Source organism: Sinohyriopsis cumingii, chromosome 4, assembly GCF_028554795.1.
Source record: "Sinohyriopsis cumingii isolate HCF-2022 chromosome 4, ASM2855479v2, whole genome shotgun sequence".
Lineage (NCBI taxonomy): Eukaryota > Metazoa > Mollusca > Bivalvia > Unionida > Unionidae > Sinohyriopsis > Sinohyriopsis cumingii.
Window position 1 is genome coordinate 88,510,082 of NC_142964.1, and position 21,176 is coordinate 88,531,257.

The following is a 21,176-nucleotide window of genomic DNA, read 5'->3' on the forward strand; positions in this document are numbered from 1 at the left end:
CCAGTCAGATTATATTATGGAGAATTATGAACCATTCATGGCAAAAGGTTCTATGTCACTTACTGGTGATTCTGCCAAACCTATCCCTAATAAAGTTTTAAGGGACACGGGAGCTCAGCTTCTCTGAATTTTTAATTATCAGGTACTTTGCCTTTATCTGAGAAGTATTCTTCCAATGTTAAAGTGCTCTTATTTAGGGAGTAGAGTGCAGCTTTGTTAATGTTCCTATCCACTATGTCAATTTGACATCAGCCACTTGACACATGACAGTCAGAACTGGGTGTTCATTATCCATTGTAGGTATTCATTTATAACTAGGCAATTACCTAGTTGGAGGTTGTAAATGACAAACCCTGCTTATCATTAACACTCCTAGGAGGCAAAAACAGAACAACTTTGCCATCTAAATATGCTAAAGGAGTATGTTGGTAGAGATAGTCTAGTTGATCATTCAGTAAGTTTAGCTGTACCTGTCCCACACATTGAGGATTTAAGCAATAAAATGGACTGGACAGATTTCAGAAGGCCAAGTGAAGAAACGTTATGAAAGCTTTTACTATAGTTTTAGTTTTAATATTCCTCAAATGAATTGCCTCTGGAAATTTTATGGATGCACGTGTTATGGTCAACATGTATTGGTTGCCCGACTTGGAAAGGGTTTGATGTAATTAAATGATGTTTACACAAAGTATGGATTCCAGTCCGGGCCCGTTATTTGGGTCAGTTCAAGGTTACTTTCAATGGTCACCGACACATAGTTTGATCAGCTATCATCCAATCAGAGACAAGCCTCTGCTGTGCTGAGGTAGCTGACAGTGATCATTCACTTTACAAGTGATCATCATTGAGGTGAACAATTTTTTTGTTTGTTTTCCTATCCTCTACCACCCCAACTGTCGCCTGCAGTTCTGTTAAATCTGGCTTACCCTTCGCCTTCAGATCTTCTGCTTAACCTCCTGTTATGTATATTTAATTTATATTTGTTTTAATTTGTTTGTTTGTTAGTTTTAAATTTTTTAAATATTCCATTTCATGCTATTGTAATATAATTTTATTTACTGGGTTTGCAATTTTCCAGAGGGGCCCCGAGCGGCCAAGTGGTCTAAAGCGCTCTCCGTTCAGATAACTGCCATCTCACCTCTGTCTGCGTTGGTTCGAGTCTTGGATTCAGCCATTGTGGGTATGTGAGAAAGCTTGCCAGTAGCTTCTCATGGGTCAGTGGTTCTTTCCAGGGTTTTTCCTCCACCATTAATACTGGCCGCCATGTATAGCCTATCATGTGCTGAAAAATGCTGTTAAACCCAACAACAACAACAACAATTTTCCAGAAATTCAGTTCAGTTTGACCTGACTTTTCGCAAACACTAATAATAGAAACTTTGTATCTAATGCTGACCTAGTTCCTGACCTTGATTCAGAAATTTAGTAAAAGTTAAAGTAAACAAATTTTTTAATTTTTTTTAATATTCTATGAGTAGATTCATAAAGTGACACAGAGGCCATACTTGGAGTACGTGACAAATAACAAATAGCAATTGTTTCAAGCTCTGTTTTTTTCGGAGGATTGACCTAAATCCAGGCTACTGTTTTGTACTGTAGCTAGACTTAATATCGATGTACTGAGAAATATTAGTCTTTCTTGCCATAACACGTGAGAAGTCAAAGTGTTTTATGTTGTGACCAGTTTCAGTTGAATTTTAAAATTTTCTTCAACTTATTTGGATTTCAAGAGATTTTTCCCTGGAAATACTTGTGCTCTCAGTTAATTTTTGGACAAGGACAGTTATTGAAATTTACAAGGAATTCAAACACTGGAATATTATTTTCTGCGATTCATCAAAGAACTGTGGACACATCACTATGACACTGACCACAGCATACGTCATTGCCTTTCATTTTGGATTTCATTGGGATTTGAACTTAGTTTCATTAGGACTTTTTATTAATAGGACTTTTTATTTTTTTAATTCTTGGATTATCTGTGGATTTGATTCGTAAAACCTTAAGTTCTTTTTCTCATTTTTACCTTGTTTTCCTTGGGAAATAAATTATGTTAAATTTTACAAAGCTTGTTGTCTTCACTCTTTTCTTGTTGTGTTTTGTAAGAGCCTAAACGTAACACCTCCCAGCATACCAATACCACTATTTCTGAAGGTGGCAACCAGACCCTGCATACCAACCGGCTACTCTTACCATATCTTCTCCAAGCGGTATTTGCCGCTATTGCATCATTGGGCATTCTGTCCCCAATCCACTCGACTTACAGACATAAGTTGTGGCAACTGCCTCAATACAGTGGCAATTCTGCCTTAACAGTTATGTTAGTCAGTCATACTGGCGAGTCTGCCTCAAATATCAGCAGTTCTGCCTTGACATCTGTCATACTGGCCATTTCACATTGTAGATAGGGCATGTTGGCCATTCAGCCCTGACATCAGTTGTACTGGCAATTCCACCTCATAGATAGGTTATGTTGGCTATTCGGCCTTGGCATGAGTCATACTGGCAATTCCGTCTCATAGATAGAGCATGTTGGCGATTCGGCCCTGACATCAGTCATACTGGTGATTCCGCCTCATAGACAGGGCATGTTGGCGATTCGGCCCTGACATCAGTCATAATAGCAATTCCACCTCAAAGATACTGCATGCTTCTCTAACATCTTACCACAACAAACCTCATGTAGCAGAGGGTGAGACCCAAGGAATGCCAAAGATGTGTATTTACGTACTGTTTTTTAAGGCTAAATAGTTGTTAATTAAGGAGTTTTAGATTACCCAAGTTCTTCTTATGCTATAATGCATCATATATGCAGTTCACCAGTCAGTCAGTCCAGCTAGCATTATTTGAGGGTTGGGTTAATTAGCGATTTCAGTTATGGTCCACCTGTCCATCATTCCATCGATTTTATATTATGTAAATTGTAGGTAAGGGACCAACACAATCTACCATTATTCTGCTAAATGGTTCCTCAAATGCAGGAATAAATTGCAGATGAGCCTTAGGTATCTTCTGCTTGGCTTTTCCTACCATTTGACAAGTGTAACAAAATCTAGAGTACTTACAAGCATCACTTTTAATTTTTGGCCAATAAAAAGGATTCAAGATCTTGTTTTAAGTCTTCTTGATTCTTAAATGAACCACAATTGATAGCTCACTGAGCACTCATCACCAGCAGGTACCTCATGCAGTCTCCATTTTCTTAAAAGGACCCCATTTTTCACAAATAACAAACAGGTACTTGTGTGCCTTCAGTTTCACTAATAACCCTCTGAAGCAAGCAGGAGATTGCAGGATCTTGTTCCTGTTAGACGATAAGTGATTGTCGTTTGTCAGCCTGGTTAAAATAAAGAGAATGAGTAGTAAAAGAGGATCATTGTGATCAATACCTCTTGACTGATCAATACCAGGAGTTAAGGTGACTTCATCTAAAAACTGACCAATAAATATATAAGGTAAAAGGAATAATTTCCTGATCAACATCATTTGCAAGTGACCGAGTGGTCTAAAGCGCTGTCTGTTACGGATCACTGCCATCTCACCTCTGTCTGCATAGGTTCGAGTCTCGGATTCAGCCAATGTGGGTATGTGAGAAAGCTTGCCAGTAGCTTCTGGTGGGTCGGTGATTCTTTCCGTGGTTTTCCCAGGTTCTTCCTCCACCATTAATACTGGCTGCCATGTATAGCCTAACGTGTGATGAAAAATGGTGTTAAACCCTAAAACAACAACAACAACAACATAATTTGCAAGAGCTCTTTTTGCCGTATTGCTAGTAACTGCACAAGCAGATTATAACTTGGGGATTTCAATTTCAACAGGATAAACTTTTTGATCCAGACATAACTAGTCAGTTACAAGTGGATTAACCCCAACCTTTGATAGGTAAAGACGTTGCTGTTTTTTCTGTCATGGGTCCTGAGACTAAGTCTAATGACATTTTCACACAATGGAGCGGAAAATTAACAAAGCTACATTCTACTTCCTGAATAAGAACACTCTCACTAGAAGATGACTTTTCAGATAAAGGCAAAGTAACCAATAATAGATTGTGAGAAGCCACTGTGTTCCTTAACATTTTAATACAATAGGCTGGGCAGAATCACCAAGAGATACAGAACCTTTAGACATTAATGGTTCATAACAAAATCAGACTGGTTTTTGTTTGCCCCAACAAATGTATAGCTTTTTCAATACATGACCATGACCTCTCTGAAATAAGAGCATAGCTCTGTCTTTAGTCTATTGCTTATTTTTCTTCTTGCAATTAGTGCACATAGGAAGAGAAAAAGATTTCTGATAATTCTTATTAGAAATTTGATTCTTAAAAGTTGTGCCAGACTGAGATTTGGAAGTACTCATATGAGATTGAGTTGCTTTTTTTTTTTACCAATAGAAATTCTGACTTATTGATAAATGAATTTTGGTGAATCAAGGAATTCGGCTGTAAGAGCAGCATCTTCTAAAGTTTTGACATTTTGCTCATCACGATAGGTCTTGACATAACTATGAATGGAATTCTTGATAGGTCTTGACATAACTATGAATGGAATTCTGGATAGGTCTTGACATAACTATGAATGAAATTCTGGATAGGTCTTGACATAACTATGAATGGAATTCTGGATAGGTCTTGACATAACTATGAATGAAATTCTGGATAGGTCTTGACATAACTATGAATGGAATCCTTGATAGGTCTTGACATAACTATGAATGGAACTCTTGATAGGTCTTGACATAACTATGAATGAAATTCTTGAACTCTTCAACTATTATGAGATGTAGGTTATTTTAATCTTGAACAACTTGACTGAACACCAATTATCAAATACTTGTTCTTTTTCCCTTCCAAATTTGACATGTGTCTCTCCATTTTCTTTTCTACTGTTCCTAAATCTGTAGAGATGACTCGGGTATCAGCCTATAACCCTTAAAGATGCATTCTTTAAGCACACCATAATTAGCACATTGTTGTACTGGCAATGAAGTGTAGACTAAATGAGCTTTGTCAATAAGTACTTTTTGTAATAATGCTCTGTTGGTCATTTCACATTTTGAATTATCTAAAAGGGAGGAAAATAAATGATCTACTTTTTTAAACTTTAAAAGTGGGTACTAGCCTAATATTTCTGGTAAAGAGTTTGTTTTGATTCTTTGGTGGACCAGTACATTTCTGGTTCTGAAATTTATAAGGAACTTTTCATTCTTTTAGATTTGAACACTTTCAGGATTATTTTGGATTTGCTTCATAATACTGAAAGTATCTTTCACATTTTCATTCGTAACTATAACTTTGATAAATATTTGTGAAGGTTTACAAAACTTGTTTGTGCCAATTCTTCTGTTGCAAAGTTTTTGACCAAAGTGTAGTAACAACACATACAATAATGTGCTTAATTTATACCATAATTTTTTATTAGTATCATTTACCAAATCTCCTAACTAGTTGGAAAATAGACTATTGTTAAAATAAACATCTGTTTCTTTCCTCAACTTTATTCATAAATTCATTGATGAAGTGCATAATGGTTACATTATCAATGGATAATGTGAAAATAAAAAATGGGTTTATGAAATATAATAATAAGATAAAATTTTATCTCTCTTATTATCAGTTATCCAGCCAACTAATTGTCTGTGCAAAATCAAAGTGCTTTCATAAGTGTAAATAGTACACGTTTTTCTGGATTCTCTAAATTCACAAACTACCTGCACAAAGACAGGTATTAACATACAATTTAGAAGCAGAATTATTGAAATATCTGCAACAGTTTCAAAATTTTTAACCATGAAAAAGTATTAGAGACAATTATTGTCTTAATCAAATGTAATGAAACAAAAAAAAAAAAAAGATATACATGGAATGAAATACAATATAGGAAAAACATCAGCATAAACAATATATTGCACACTGTATTAAGTAAGACTCAAAATTCCCTAGAATTTTACTATTTGTTTAAAATCAAACTCTTTCATTAGTTTAGTGTTTTACAGCATATCAACACAACTTTTTAGTGTCGAGGCAACTGAAGAAAAGTGGTGCGCCCAAGGACACACCATAATAGTCAAACTGGGTCAATCCGTTGGCAGGATTTTAATCTGCACCCCATCTGTTGCGAGTTCTGGTGTGCTAACAATTTAGTCACCATGGGTACTTCCTTTATTAGTCACTTCTTACAATATGTGTGAAAGCGCACATGACCTATTCTACATTCCCAAACCCAATGGAGATCACAACCATATGAAGTAATACAATTACTTGCAATATAATTATTATAATTAACAGACATTCTCTGAGATTCTGAATAAATTTTAAGAATGTATTTGCAACTAAATGTGAATTTTGTTCAACCCAAATCAGCTGGCACAATACGCATTATGCAACACCAGGTATTGGTTATAATGCTTGCAGTTGCGTACCAGAATCTTCCCTGATAGGAAATCTACATCATAACTTTATTAAGAAACCAAAAAACTGGAAAATTTAACAGACCTTTTCTTGGTAAACTGATCTAAATAAATGTATTCTACAGTCATTTATAAATCTAAGTTAAATTTTATGAATACATCAGCTGCAGTGGTCTCTCACTTTATCAAATTTTGAAATTTCTTGTCTACTGCTGTCATGAAAAGTGGGGAGCAAATTATGAGGGGAACAGTCACTGGAGACTTTTAAATGACCGCTGTCCCACTCTCTGGTTTGGGCCAATTTTTCCTTTTTTAATTGCATCAGTTCACTCAAATGATAAAAATTGGCAATCTATAATTGGTGAAGAAAATAGTAAGGATCTTGTTCTGCAGGAAATATGGCATCTTGACAATGCCTTTATTGACATGTAGTTTTTGTCAAATCTGGTCAATTTAGTCCTTTCAATGTCAAACCAGGAAGTGATTGTTATTTATTGTTATTTACTACAGGTACATAACAAGGACCGATCCCTGCATATTTCATCCCAGTAGAAATGAACCCTCAACCCCAAAACACGAGTATTAATAAAAGTTTTGATATTATCATATATCTAAATCTAAGTTATACTTTGCTAAATAATGTGGTGTAATGTTTCAATTAAGCCACACTTTTATACATAAATTACATTGAGTGCAAAGTGGCATATTAATAAAAGGTGGTATATAGCCCATAATATGATTCAAGGCTGTTAACATTTAAATATACATGGTAAACAAGGAGGTCAGCTCATAAACAATTATCTGCCAGGGCACATGTATTGCCACTTCTAATGAAAATCATAATTATAAACCACATCCATTGGACAGTACTAAAATTTCAAAGTTCCTTCCCAGGGGTCTGCATATTGAACTGATGCAGGCCTCAATAATTTAAACACCAACATGACCAATACAATATTCTGCATTTTATTACTTAGGGATTAGTGTTGTTTTTTCTGTTTGTTATTTTATCGTCGAGCATATTTATAAAATTTTTTTATGTACACAATGTCTGATCAAGAGATGAGGGCTAATCCTTTTTTCTAATAATGGTAGGAATGAAACTGTATGAAACTATTACTGAGTATGATTGGCATATAATTGTACGAGTTTTACTCGTGTTAAAAATTGTTGGCAAGATGATCTGGCCAGACAGTACTATACTATAGACTGACTGATGATGCGACTAAAATCAAATGCAAGCTAAAGCTAACATGCATAAAAATTGTGTAAAGTCTAACATTAGCAAAATAATGACCAGGATATGACAATTACTATAACAATTGCACTAATAATGTATATAATAAAGTTCAAAGCAATGTACAGTAAACTTCACAAAATTATTAGAATCATGTATAACAAGCATAGTTGTATTCTCCAGCAAACTGAAAGTTCATTTTCACTTGCATTTAACAAGATCTGTCTATAATGATCATTTCTGTGTCGTCTTCATTATATAGGAAGGTTTGAGGGCACAAAGACACAAAATGCTGGATCCAAAAAGGATCCAAAAAGCAATGTTAAGAATATATTAGCAACCTGGGTAAGGAGACAAAAGACAGACTAGCAGTGCTTAAGACACATACAAATAAACAAAAAAATATGAAGTAAATACAGACTAGGTAGAAACCAAGATATTTTTCATGAAACTAATATTGTACAATATTTTGGCAGCAAGGTTCATAGTAAAATTTTAACAATAAAACAGAAAGAGAAGAAAGACTGAGGAGGTACCTCAGACCATCATCTGTAAAAAGAATTTCCTAACACCAACTGCAGGTCAAGTCATAAACAAGGATGAGGAAAAAAAAAAATGAAAATCTTAACTTGTAAAGACTACATCAAAAAGCTTCTTTCTCAACTATAGAACGATCTATAAACTTTTACAGTAATCATATATAATGTAAAAGTCATGTTAAATGGATAAAGCCAGAGTATTGTGTTCATTTGTACATGCTAAAACTTAAACTTTAATTAAATGATGATGCATTTAAATCATCTATCCATGTCCTCTGTAAAGAATATTTAAATCTTGCAAAGAAAGCAACAAAATGTATGGTGGTTATTAAAGAGTAAAAATTGAAAATTTGACATTAAATATTTAGAATAATCTGAGTTAAATTTAAATAATCGTCCATATTAGATAAAAAAATTCTTTCATCTGTTACAGTTGAAAATGAATTGCTACATATTTTCTTCAGCTGTTAAGGTATTACAATGTAGGAGTAAGAACCATCTCCAGGACCAGCAGAATTACAGGAGTTAATTCCCCTAAAATTACACAAAAAATTGTCATTATTATATTCTTTCTATATCAGACCTGCCAACCCTTTCATCTTACTGAAATGACCCTTAAAATATAGAGTTGAGAAATAATAGCAAAATTTATGAAAATACAAATGCTGCTGTCAAATCTGGAAACTGGCTTGTCCAGGTTTGATCCAGATTTGGCTTTCATCTTAGGTTCACTGGTGTTTATCATGGAACCAGTTTAACTTTTACAACAGTATCTTAGATGCTTTAAACAGCCCATATTTTTATGCAAAATGCCTGCATGAACAAGCTAATAGTATTTTCTAGAAATGGAATCCAATGAACAACACACTGAACAAGAAAAACTTAACTGCACAAAAGTATAAAAAGGAATTCTGAGATTCTTTGAGAATAAAAGAAGGCAGGCAACAATTATGTTTATTAGACATCATGTTGTGTTGATCTGAGTATATCTCACAGCAGGAGAGATGACTGCTACTTGAAACTGAAGAAAGAAAATAAGCAAAACAAAACAAACCCAAAAGAGAACATATAGTTGAGAGATCTAGCAAGAAGCCTTTGAGCTCCATGGTGTTTGGAACTGAACTGGAAGTAGTTATGGTCAAAATTTACTTTACAAACTTTCGTAGTTTAACATTTTTTACTTCATTGCATTGGTCTTGGATCATTCTTCTGAACTTTCTAAATGCTCGTTTTCACATAGACAACAGCAGTACATGAAAGTTCATTACACCTCACTGAAAATTGGTCCTAACTTGGAGAAAACACTGCATGCCTAGAGAAGATCTTGTTAGGGTTGGCAGACCTGTATTATAATAAGTTTCTTTTAAATGAAAAATGATTATGATTTGAATGAAATTTGCCTGTTGGTAAATAATGCTATTAGCAAATAATTTATATTAAGTAATGAAATACAGCAACATTCAGCCAAGTAATTTGAATATATGCTACAGAATGTGTGACAACAACACCCTGACTTTATCTCTGGATATTTCTGAAACACTGCAATTAATAAATAATATTTTCTGACATGACATCAATATATATATATATATATATATATATATATATATATATATATATATATATATATACTAAGCATAAAAGGGTTTTGCTCAGTAGGGTGTATCACCTGTGACCCATGAAATGTATACCCCTGTATATTACTTGCAAAAACTTGAAAACTTTTACACAGAATCTATCTTTGATGCTGCCATCACAGTAACTGTCCTAGCCAGAAAAGTGATGTGACTCTCCACACACTCAAAGGTGAGATGGCAAGAACATGTAAAATTTATGTTGACCTTTTAATCAGTAAAGAGTTTTAGGATAACACATTTTTTTAATTATTAAAACTTGACAAAAATTACATTTTGTTATGATCTGTAAATAAAAAAGGTGCAAGCCATCCACTAAAATTGATAACTGTGTATGGTAAAAAAGAACTCGGGTTTTTCTGCAGACACAAAACTGCTGACAGACAAGTGGATCAACATAATCAGACATAAAAATAATTAAAAGTTACCAGAAGTGCACATTTGAGTGTTCTAGTTTTCTGTTGCACTATGAAATTCAAGCAGGGCTGGAAAATTCCTATCTCTTGCAAGGCTGTTTCAGTAAAACATCTGGAACCCACAGAAGGCACTTTTAATGTTGGGCACCCACCCATAGATACAATTTTGAATTTTCTTATTTTTTCCCCCTCTAAAATACAAACTATTTGACATCAAAGTACCCTGGTATATAATTTAAAAGAACTGCCTTCCCTGGGTACCATGTATGTTTAAATGGAACAACCCTAACTAGGAACAAGTTAAAAACTTTGCTGTACAAGTAAATAATCCTTATTTTCATGCATTTCTAAGAGTCTCTAAATTTTGGAAATATAAACTGATCAGCCCCATCTATGCAGTTTACAACCACAATCTGAGGAGCAATAAAAACTATGTTATCCATTATGTAAAAGTAGCAAAATTAAAAATAATATAAAACAAGAGACTCTTAATAATATCAAACAACAAACTTTTATCCCTTAGCTTAATCAAGCTTGTGGATGGGCAGACAGATGCCAATACAGACATACGACATTATCCATTAGAGGTGGGTTCAACAAAAAAATTAACCACTACCTTTTAAATCTATGATAGCTAAACTACAAATAAGGTTGGAAATGCAGACAATTTAAAATAAAATTTATACTCAGTTTGAGTGTAGTAGCACCAGCTATTAAAAGACTATTCTAACATTCATTGATGCCTGCACTGAAGGAAATATTTGTTCCCTACATACTGATCTTCATTACATGGACGATTTTTTTGGTAAATTTATTTCCTTTCAAACTTAATTATCCTCACAATAACAAGGTGATTTTTGATAAGATCTTTAACAATTTGCTAAAAACTTGAAGTTCTTCAAGTGCTGGCACTTGTGCGATCATCTTTCAGAAGAGGTGTCCGTTCATTGATTGCATCATAGCCACCTGTATCTCTCTCACTAACATGGTGTGGCACAGTCCCATTAGAGATGTCTCCATTGGCAACTTCCTGCAATAACCTTGCTGAAATGGTGAAAGGAAATGTGATAATTCTCTATAATGTCTAGTTGAAGTCTGTCAAGAGACTAAGATAGTGGCAACTTTTAACTCATGACCAGTCAAAATCCGCATCTTCCAGCAATAATGGTGAAAAGATCTAAAGCTCTTGCTTCAGTAACTTAATTCTGACAGAAGATTACAACATGGGATATTCTGTACATAGTGAAGAATAAATTTCAATATAGCTCAGGTGCATGTATCATTTGTTTAAGCATATTGCAAACAAATGCACAACAGTAGTCTGGTGCCTGTCCACTAAATACAATTGATATTCCAACTAAATATTGCCAGGTAAGGAATGGAACCAAGGGACCATCAGCATCCGTTACATATAATATTAACTTACTATAGGGGTTGCATATGATTAGAACAGAGTGAATACTTTGTATACCAACAATGCAGTAGGAACTTAAATAAAATATAATTTTGGTAATTTGTACAGATTTATACAGAATTGGGACACACAAAACTAGAATAAATTTTCTGATGCACATTGCCATCTTGCTGTGAATCACTCCTGATATTTTGTGCTTCATGACCTTGACATCCAGCTCAAGATAAACTTTAAGTTATAAGGAAGTAGAGAAATCTAAAACCACTGCATTTGTGACCACAAGATGACCATGACAAATTGGCACCATTTTCTTTCATAACCAACTAGACATCATAAGAACTCCTTTAGTGAAAACATCATGCTCATATGACCTTCCATTCAGGAGGATTTGTGATAAGGTATACCCTGCTTAATGTCGGAGATGTGTGCATCAAAAGTAGGATGCATAGTAAAGCAATTATTCTCATAATAATTAATGTATTAGTAGGTGGACGTGTGCACATAGGCATACAAAAAAATCAACTTTTTTAAAACAAAAACAATGCTAAGTTTTTTAAGTTTAATTGCAATTTAAAACATACAGTACATGAACAAAAAAACAGTTTATAATATTAAAGCAACTGAATGGTATGAAAATTTTTTAAGACATTATATAGACTTAGCACATACAGTACTGTATTTAATAACATAATTCAATCATGGAGATGTGATATGAATGCTGAAAATGCAGAAAAAAAGACTAGGATGATGCCATTCAGTAGCAACTAGCAGCATCAAAGACACTCAGTAGATCAGTGTGGCTGGGCATGGACACAAAAATGAATCACAGTTGACTGATGTCAAGAAAGGGTCCAAATTATCTGATGATGTAAAAACCAAACAATAATAAGCGAATCAACGTACAGTGGGGTGTACCTGTAAAAAGAATTCATAATGCCTGCTGTGGTGGCCATATTAGACATCAGATCAGCACTATTTTCATTTGTGACCAACCAGATGTAAAAAGTCTGCTGGTGAAAACCCACGTCAATATGTTTCCATTAAGAAGTCTCATCCAATCAGGAAGAGTAGTGATAACAAGATTTTCAAGACAACTTCTTTGAAGGCCATATTAGAGATCAGATCAGCATTAATTTCATTTAGAACCAACTAGACATCATTAAAAGTCTTCTTGTGAAAACCCCATGTCAATATCACTTTCTGTTCAAGAGGAGAAGAAATAAAATTTTCAAGCTGGCTTCCGTGGTGATCATAATGATATCCAAGTGGTAGAATTTTCTTTTAGGACCAACTAGACCATGGGATGAATGTGTGTAAAGTTTCATGGCAATCCTCCATGTAGTTTAAGAGTAGTGATAACAAATTTGTGCTAATGAACAGAAGACAATGGAAAACAGAACATCCCATAAGCTCTTCTGGCTGAAAAAACTGCTGTTACAAACAGTACATAGACGTATGCATAAAAATGTCTTATTTGGGACAAGAAGACTATTTTCTTGATTTAGTCACTAAGAACATTAAACACAATGAGCATAATACTGTACACACCCTTTCAAAAATGGAGAAGATTTCATTCAAAAAGCTTACCGTTTTTTCGCCTTATCCCAATCTTTTGTGGAATAAGAGTTAAAAGTACAACAAAAGCAATAACTGCTGACACACCAGGTACAATGGACAAAATATGGCGAAAGTATTCTACACAACTTGGACAGCAGGCACTGCAATATAAAATAATATATTATTTGTGCAAAATAATAATATATGTAATAATAATAATAATAATTTTCAAATAGATATTTGAATGAATTTTTGGGGGCATGTTAGGAAAAGTATGCCACCTCTTGGGTGTATCGTCTCTTATTTCCTACTTGTTTACTTATTACAAACGAGCAGTCAATAACAGCTATTAAATTTTTTCAAAACATTTTTTTTATCCTGAGCTAAAAATAAATTTGTCACTCAAACTGCCCCAACTACTTAAAATGTTGAGTGATGAAAGAAGATTCTGTCTTGCACCTAAATCTTTGTTTTAAATTTTTTAAATCTACACAGTTTTAAAAGAAATAGGGGACATGTGCGAGAGGTCAAGAGATCTATAAGTTGGAAAAATACCTGGGAAGTTAGTTGGATAAATGGAATGCACTCATTCAAAACTAAGTCAAATTTCTTAGTCAAAGGGTGAAAAGCTCAGCTAGTCCAGTGGGTACTTAAATAAACACATCCTTTTTGTTTGTATTAGGACAGTTTAGGCTAAATCACAATTATGGTGCAGAGTGACTTCACACACAGAAACAACATTATATTACAATCTTATTTTTACACATTTAAACATGATGCACTTATCCCATTTCTATACATCTGCAGTTGCCATCAATGGGTATTATTTACATATCATCACAAAAGGGAAGCCAAAATGGTTTAATTATGGTTTCCAGTACATAGTGGATGATGAAAAATATAATTTTTGGAGTAAAAAATTTGTAAACCAAAATTAGCATAACAAAACTCTCAGGAGAAGGACATCAATTCATCAGCAATATCATCATAATTTTCATCTAAAAGAACTTTCACATTTTGAACCCAAAAGATTTTTTCTTTGTCCTAATTGCAAGCTACTTATAAAGTCTGGCAATGACTGTTGGTGGAGAAACTATTGTCTGGAGACAAACTGAAGAACAGATGGATGAAAAGTATGGACAGTCAGGCAAGGTCATAACATATTTTCTGCTTGTGGGTGTATAAAAAGAATGAAGTAAATAAATCAGAATCATTTTCAAGGTGACAAAGTTCACTACAGGAATATGCATATTGTTTATTTTCTTGCAATAATTTTCACATGATTACAAAATGTAATAATATAGAATATATTCCTTCTGCACTTAAGTTTGTTACATATGTAAATATTTTCACTGCAGGTGAATATAAGGAAAGAAAACCTTGAAATGCTTCAGATTGATTTTATAAAAATAAAGCTTCATATTTTATTTTGTGATAGATACCTTGTGAAAGGATTACACTGAATGCATGTCTTCCTTACCCTTGATGATCATTGAAGATAACTATGATCAAATTCATGCAGAAATTGCTACCTATTATCACTGTCATGTAGAAATGACTACCTATTATCAATTTCATGGAGAAATGACTACCTATTATCAATTTCATGGAGAAATGATTACCTATTATCAATTTCATGCAGAAATGATTACCCATTATCAATTACATGCAGAAATGACTACATATTATAAATTTCATGTAGAAATGACTACCTATCATCGATTTCATGTAGATATGACTACTTATTATCAATTTCATTGCAGAAATGACTACCCATTATCAATTTCATGTAGAAATGACTACCCATTATCAATGTCATGTAGAAATTATTATCAATTTCATGCAGAAATAACTACCTAGACTACCTATTATCAACATCATGTAGAAATGACTACATATTATTAATTTCATGCAGAAATGACTGCCTATTATCAATTTCATGTAGAAATGACTGTTTTCAATTTCAGTAGAAATGACTACCTATTATCAATTTAATGTAGAAATGACTACCTATTATAATTTCATGCAGAAATGACTACCTATTATCAATTTAATGTAGAAATGACTATTATAATTTCATGAAGAAATCACTACCTATTATCAATTTCATGCAGAAATAACTATTTATTATCAATTTTGTGCAGAAATGACTACCTAGTATAAATTTAATGCTGTAATGACTATCATCAATTTCATGTAGAAATGACTACCTATCATCAATTTCATGTAGAAGTGACTACCAATTATCAATTTCAAGCAGAAATGACTACCTATTATTAATTTCATGTAGAAATGACTATCTATTATAATTTCATGCAAAAATGACTACCTATTATCAATTTCATGTAGAAATGACTGTTTTCAATTTCAGTAGAAATGACTATCTATTATCAATTTAATGTAGAAATGACTACCTATTATAACTTCATGCAGAAATGACTACCTATTATCGATTTAATGTAGAAATGACTATTATAATTTCATGCAGAAATCACTACCTATTATCAATTTCATGCAGAAATAACTATTTATTATCAATTTCATGCAGAAATGACTACCTAGTATAAATTTCATGCTGAAATGACTATCATCAATTTCATGTAGAAATGACTACCTATCATCAATTTCATGTAGAAGTGACTACCAATTATCAATTTCATGCAGAAATGACTACCTATTATTAATTTCATGTAGAAATGACTACCTATTATAATTTCATGCAAAAATGACTACCTATTATCAATTTCATGTAGAAATGACTGTTTTCAGTTTCAGTAGAAATGACTATCTATTATCGTTTATCACTGTCATGTAGAAATGACTACCTATTATCAATTTCATGGAGAAATGATTACCTATTATCAATTTCATGTAGAAATGACTATTATAATTTCAATGACTACCTATTATCAATTTCATGTAGAAATGACTATTATAATTTCATGCAGAAATGTCTACCTATTATCAATTTCATGTAAAAATGACTACCTATTATCAATTTCATGCAGAAATGACTACCTATTATCAATTTCATGTGACCGATCCAGTGGCCTAGTGGTTAGAGCATCCATCTTGGATGCGGGAGGTCATGGGTTCAATCCCTGGCTGAGTCATACCATAGACTTATAAAAATGGTACTAACAGCTGCCTCCCTTGGCACTCAGCATTAAGAGGTTAATGTTAGGACTGGTCGGCCTGGTGTCAGGATAATGTGACTGGGTGCTACATATCTGTGGCAAGATGCCCCAGTGTTAGCCAACACTATAAATTGCCACACTGTGGACATCATAGCGATATGACTGAATTTTTTTAAAGCTATGTTAAAGAATCCAAATCACACACACACACACACACACACACACACTCAATTTCATGTAGGAAATACTAGCTACAAAATAAACGTTATGAATAAAATGACGACTGACAAGTATGCACTTCAAACTGACAACAGATGTAACGTTGTTTATATGGTGAGATATTTGGAACTCTCAGTTTGAAATTTAACATCAGCCACTGGGTTGAGTATATTTGATGAAGTAGTAAATGATTTTAAATCAGATAATATACCTATGAAAATATACCAGCCAGGGGTACTGATAGTGTAAATATCATGATCAGGTCTAGTACACATCTATTTGGTAGGATAATAATTTTTTAAAATTTATAAGATAACAACGATACATGTAATACATATTAATACAATAGTTCTAAAACAATGATTTTTCATCACTGTAAGATAAAAGTGGCAGAATAATAATAATAATAATAATAATGACTTTATTTAAAGAGGGTGACAGTTAAATGCATGAACTAATCTTCCTTGTGGCCTTCTGTTATACACATATATACATTCAGAGTTCATGTACATAGTTACACACACACACACACACACACACACACACACACACACAAGCAATGATAATAAGCTGCAGTTATATATGAACATAAACAGAAAATTTGAATGAACATGCTCCAACTAGGTACAATGTGTATATACAGTACAAAAATAATGCGATGACAAAACGGAAGATTAGTGAATTTATACTTTAAGTTGTAACGTATTTGTCAAATTGAACAAATTCCACTTTTCATCCATTTAATTAGATCATAATTAAATACATTAATAGTTGTACTTTCTCTAATTTTCTTTGGGATTATGTTCCAAATTAGTGATCTTGAATATTGAAAACTTTTCTTAAAGAGTTCTTTATTTGGTTTTGGAATGGAAAGGTGGTTAGCTGAAACTGAAGTTCAGTTGGTAGTGTTGCCTAGCATAAAACAGTTCCTTGAGATATAATGGGGCCATATTGTTTGAAACTCTGTGCACAAGTCTTCACTTACTGTTAACATTTTAATAGCATTCACTGCATAGGGGATGTTTTCAGTGTTATCTAAGATGAGTCTGCAAGCTTTTTACGCATATTGCTTTGTCTGTTTGGTTCATATGTCAGTGTATTCATACTGTTGCCAGAACATGTATTTTCGAAATACCCAGTGACATAAATTAGCTTCCAGTTCTTTTGTTTTATTACTTCAGGAAGTTGTCAAAGTTTAATGTTAAACAGAAGAAAAAATGCAGGACTTTTGTGGAGTAATGAGCCACAAGTTACTGAAACCTTCCGACATGTGATGTCTGGTCTTGCAAGAAATCTCAGAAAGATTGACTTAACAGATAGGAACCATTGATGCTTGATGCAAGCTTGATGTTGAGAAGAAGAAAAAAAATCAATAATCTGAAGGAAAAGAATCATACAGAGTAACAATAATACCTTAGATTACCCCCATGACCCACCCATTCTGACATAGGACCCTCTCTATCATAAAGTATGAAAGAAAGGGTCCTATGTCAAAACAAGTCATGGGGGTAATCTAAGGTAGTTTTGTCACTCCATGCTTTTTTTTCCCGTTAGATTATTAATTTTTTTTCCTCAACATCAAGCTCGCGTCAAGCACCTGTGATAGGAACCATTAAAATCAAACTTCAATGTTCTTCCTTTTAAGACCACTCCAGTGGCCTAGTGGTTAGATCAGGATGCAGGAAGTTGAGGGTTCAATCCCAGCCCAGTCATACCAAAGACTTATAAAAATAATGCTAACAGCTGCCTCACTAGGCACTCAGCATTAAGAGGTTAGTGTTGACCTGGTGTCAGAATAATGTGACTGGGTGGGACATCATGCTACATGACCGTGACATGATGCCCCAGTGCTGTACATCACTATACACTGCCACACTGAAAACATCTCAGCAACATGACTGAAAAATTGTTAAAGCTACATTAAAAATCCAAGTCACACATACACCCTTCCTTTGATTACGAAGTAGGCAGAGAAGGTAATATGTTAAGAAAAGTAGAAAATAATGATAAAGGACAAAATCATTAAAATAAAAATCTTACTGAAAAGTGATTGGAATAGAATGTGCTACTTGTTTTTAAATGATTATTTAACAAAGTTCCCAACATTTAATATTTCTTCTAGACAAGTGATCCAGTTGCGTGCTGAATGATTGAGAAATTCATATCTCTATACAAAGACTTCTTAAACTGCCTTATTAAACCATCTGTTGTAAACAGATTTAAGAATAATTTACTTCACATTAACACTGAAGGATAGCATAAACCAGCAACCAAGTGAAGATATGTGGCTTGGAGATGCCAGTGTTTTTAATTTATGTAGCCGACTTGAAGATCATGGCTGTGGTGAAGTTGTTACAGAATTTTATGAATTAGTCAGCACAGTTTATCAGAAAACTGTAAAATAATTAAAAATGCGGTTTTAATGACCAACTACTGAAAAACTTAGGATCTTTCAAGCCATCATTACAAGGAAGACAGTGTTGAGGGTAGTTTAATGGTTCTAGCAAAACAATTTCCAGATATAATAGTCAAAAATGTGTTGGGACATTTAGATTAAGAACTGAGAAACTCCAATACAGTTGGTATGGATGAGTTTAAATAACCTGAAGACCTCAAATCAAATAAATAACTTCAGTACAGTTGGTATGGATGAGTTTAAATAACTTGAAGACCTCAAATCAAATAAATAACAACAATACAGTTGGTATGGATGAGTTTAAATAACTTGAAGACCTCAAATCAAATAAATAACTACAATACAGTTGGTATGGAAGAGTTTAAATAACTTGAAGACCTCAAATCAAATAAATAACTACAATACAGTTGATATGGATGAGTTTAAATAACTTGAAGACCTCAAATCAAATAAATAACTTCAATACAGTTGGTATGGATGAGTTTAAATAACTTGAAGACCTCAAATCAAATAAATAACTTCAATACAGTTGATATGGTTGAGTTTAAATAACTTGAAGACCTCAAATCAAATAAATAACTACAATACAGTTGGTACGGTTGAGTTTAAATAACTTGAAGACCTCAAATCAAATAAATAACTACAATACAGTTGATATGGTTGAGTTTAAATAACTTGAAGACCTCAAATCAAATAAATAACTACAATACAGTTGGTATGGATGAGTTTAAATAACTTGAAGACCTCAAATCAAATGAATAACTTCAACACAGTTGGTATGGATGAGTTTAAATAACTTGAAGACCTCAAATCAAATAAATAACTACAATACAGTTGGTATGGATGAGTTTAAATAACTTGAAGACCTCAAATCAAATAAATAACTACAATACAGTTGATATGGATGAGTTTAAATAACTTGAAGACCTCAAATCAAATAAATAACTACAATACAGTTGATATGGATGAGTTTAAATAACTTGAAGACCTCATATCAAATAAATAACTTCAGTACAGTTGGTATGGATGAGTTTATATAACTTGAAGACACTGAATCAAATAAATAACTACAAAACGGTTGGTATAGATGAGATTAAATAACTTGAAGACCTTGTATCAAAATAAATAACTATAAAACAGTTGGTATGGATGAGTTTAAATAACTTGAAGAGCTAAATTCAAAAAAATAAACTACAATACAGTTGGTATGGATGAGTTTAAATAACTTGAATAGATTGAAGACCTTGAATCAAATAAATAAAAAAAATGGATTTCCTATGTTTCCAACACTGTTCAAACTTACAAAATCACTACTTGTTATTCCTAATGAAAATGCAGAATCCGAACAACTGTTTTCCAGATTAAACATTAATCAAAATCAAATTTAGGATCAATCTGACCTCAGATACTTTTAATTCTATTTTCTAAGCTGTAAATTTCAACACGGTATGTTACTGTTTTGATTTAAAACCTACTCTAAGCATGTTTGCAGTAGGAAAGATGGCATATGCAAACAACAATTTAAAACTGATTAAATGTGAATAGGATTCTGACTTTGATAAATTTGCTTTAACTGAAATTGAAAAACTAAAATAGGTGAAGGAGCAGAAAACATCTGATGATTTTATTTGTGGATCAACAAGCATGGAATTGTGAACAGTTGCCTTGAAAGTGACATAAACTGAGCTGAAGTTAAAAATGTCATTGCATCATAAAATATATAGTCAAAAGATCTTGTGATTTACTTTAAAATTAAAATAATAATTAAATACAAAACTAACTGTTGACTTAATAGAGAGAGAATCTGATTCTCTTTATCTCTCTACATTAGGTGCCATTTTGAAAGCAACTGTTCAAAACATTCTGTCGCATCAATGAATGTGTGTGTCTAGTTTCATGGTCCTAACTAGACTTTTTGATGAATGTGTGTGTCTAGTTTCATAGTCCTAACTAGACCTTGGGATGAAAGTGTGTGTCTAGTTTCATGTAGTCCTAACTAGACCTTGTGATGAATATTTGTGTAAAGTTTCATGGCAATGTTCCAAGTAGTTTAGGAGCAGCAGCAAACACAAATTTGCAATAACAGACAGATTGATGATGGATGTCTTATAAACTCTTCTGGTCTATGACCAGTATAGCTAAAAAGAAAGGAACTACAGATGATGAGAGATAATAGCTGTGAGCCCAAAATAAATCTGT

The 21,176-nt window shown here is 33.2% G+C and overlaps 1 protein-coding gene across 3 annotated transcripts in view; it reads right to left on the bottom strand.

The window, feature by feature from the left end:
• Nucleotides 1–5,476: 5,476 nt before the first annotated feature.
• The window catches only part of LOC149801620 (major facilitator superfamily domain-containing protein 12-like), a 78,860-nt gene continuing 63,160 nt past the window's right edge, over nucleotides 5,477–21,176 (bottom strand). For all 3 annotated transcript variants that reach the window (XM_089955890.1, XM_089955888.1, XM_089955889.1), the window contains 2 exons: nucleotides 13,236–13,366; nucleotides 5,477–11,278 (listed from right to left, as the gene is read on the bottom strand). In XM_089955890.1, the coding sequence (XP_089812016.1) occupies nucleotides 11,133–11,278; nucleotides 13,236–13,366 (277 nt within the window). In that variant the 3' untranslated portion in view covers nucleotides 5,477–11,132. The remainder of the gene's footprint in view (nucleotides 11,279–13,235; nucleotides 13,367–21,176) is intronic.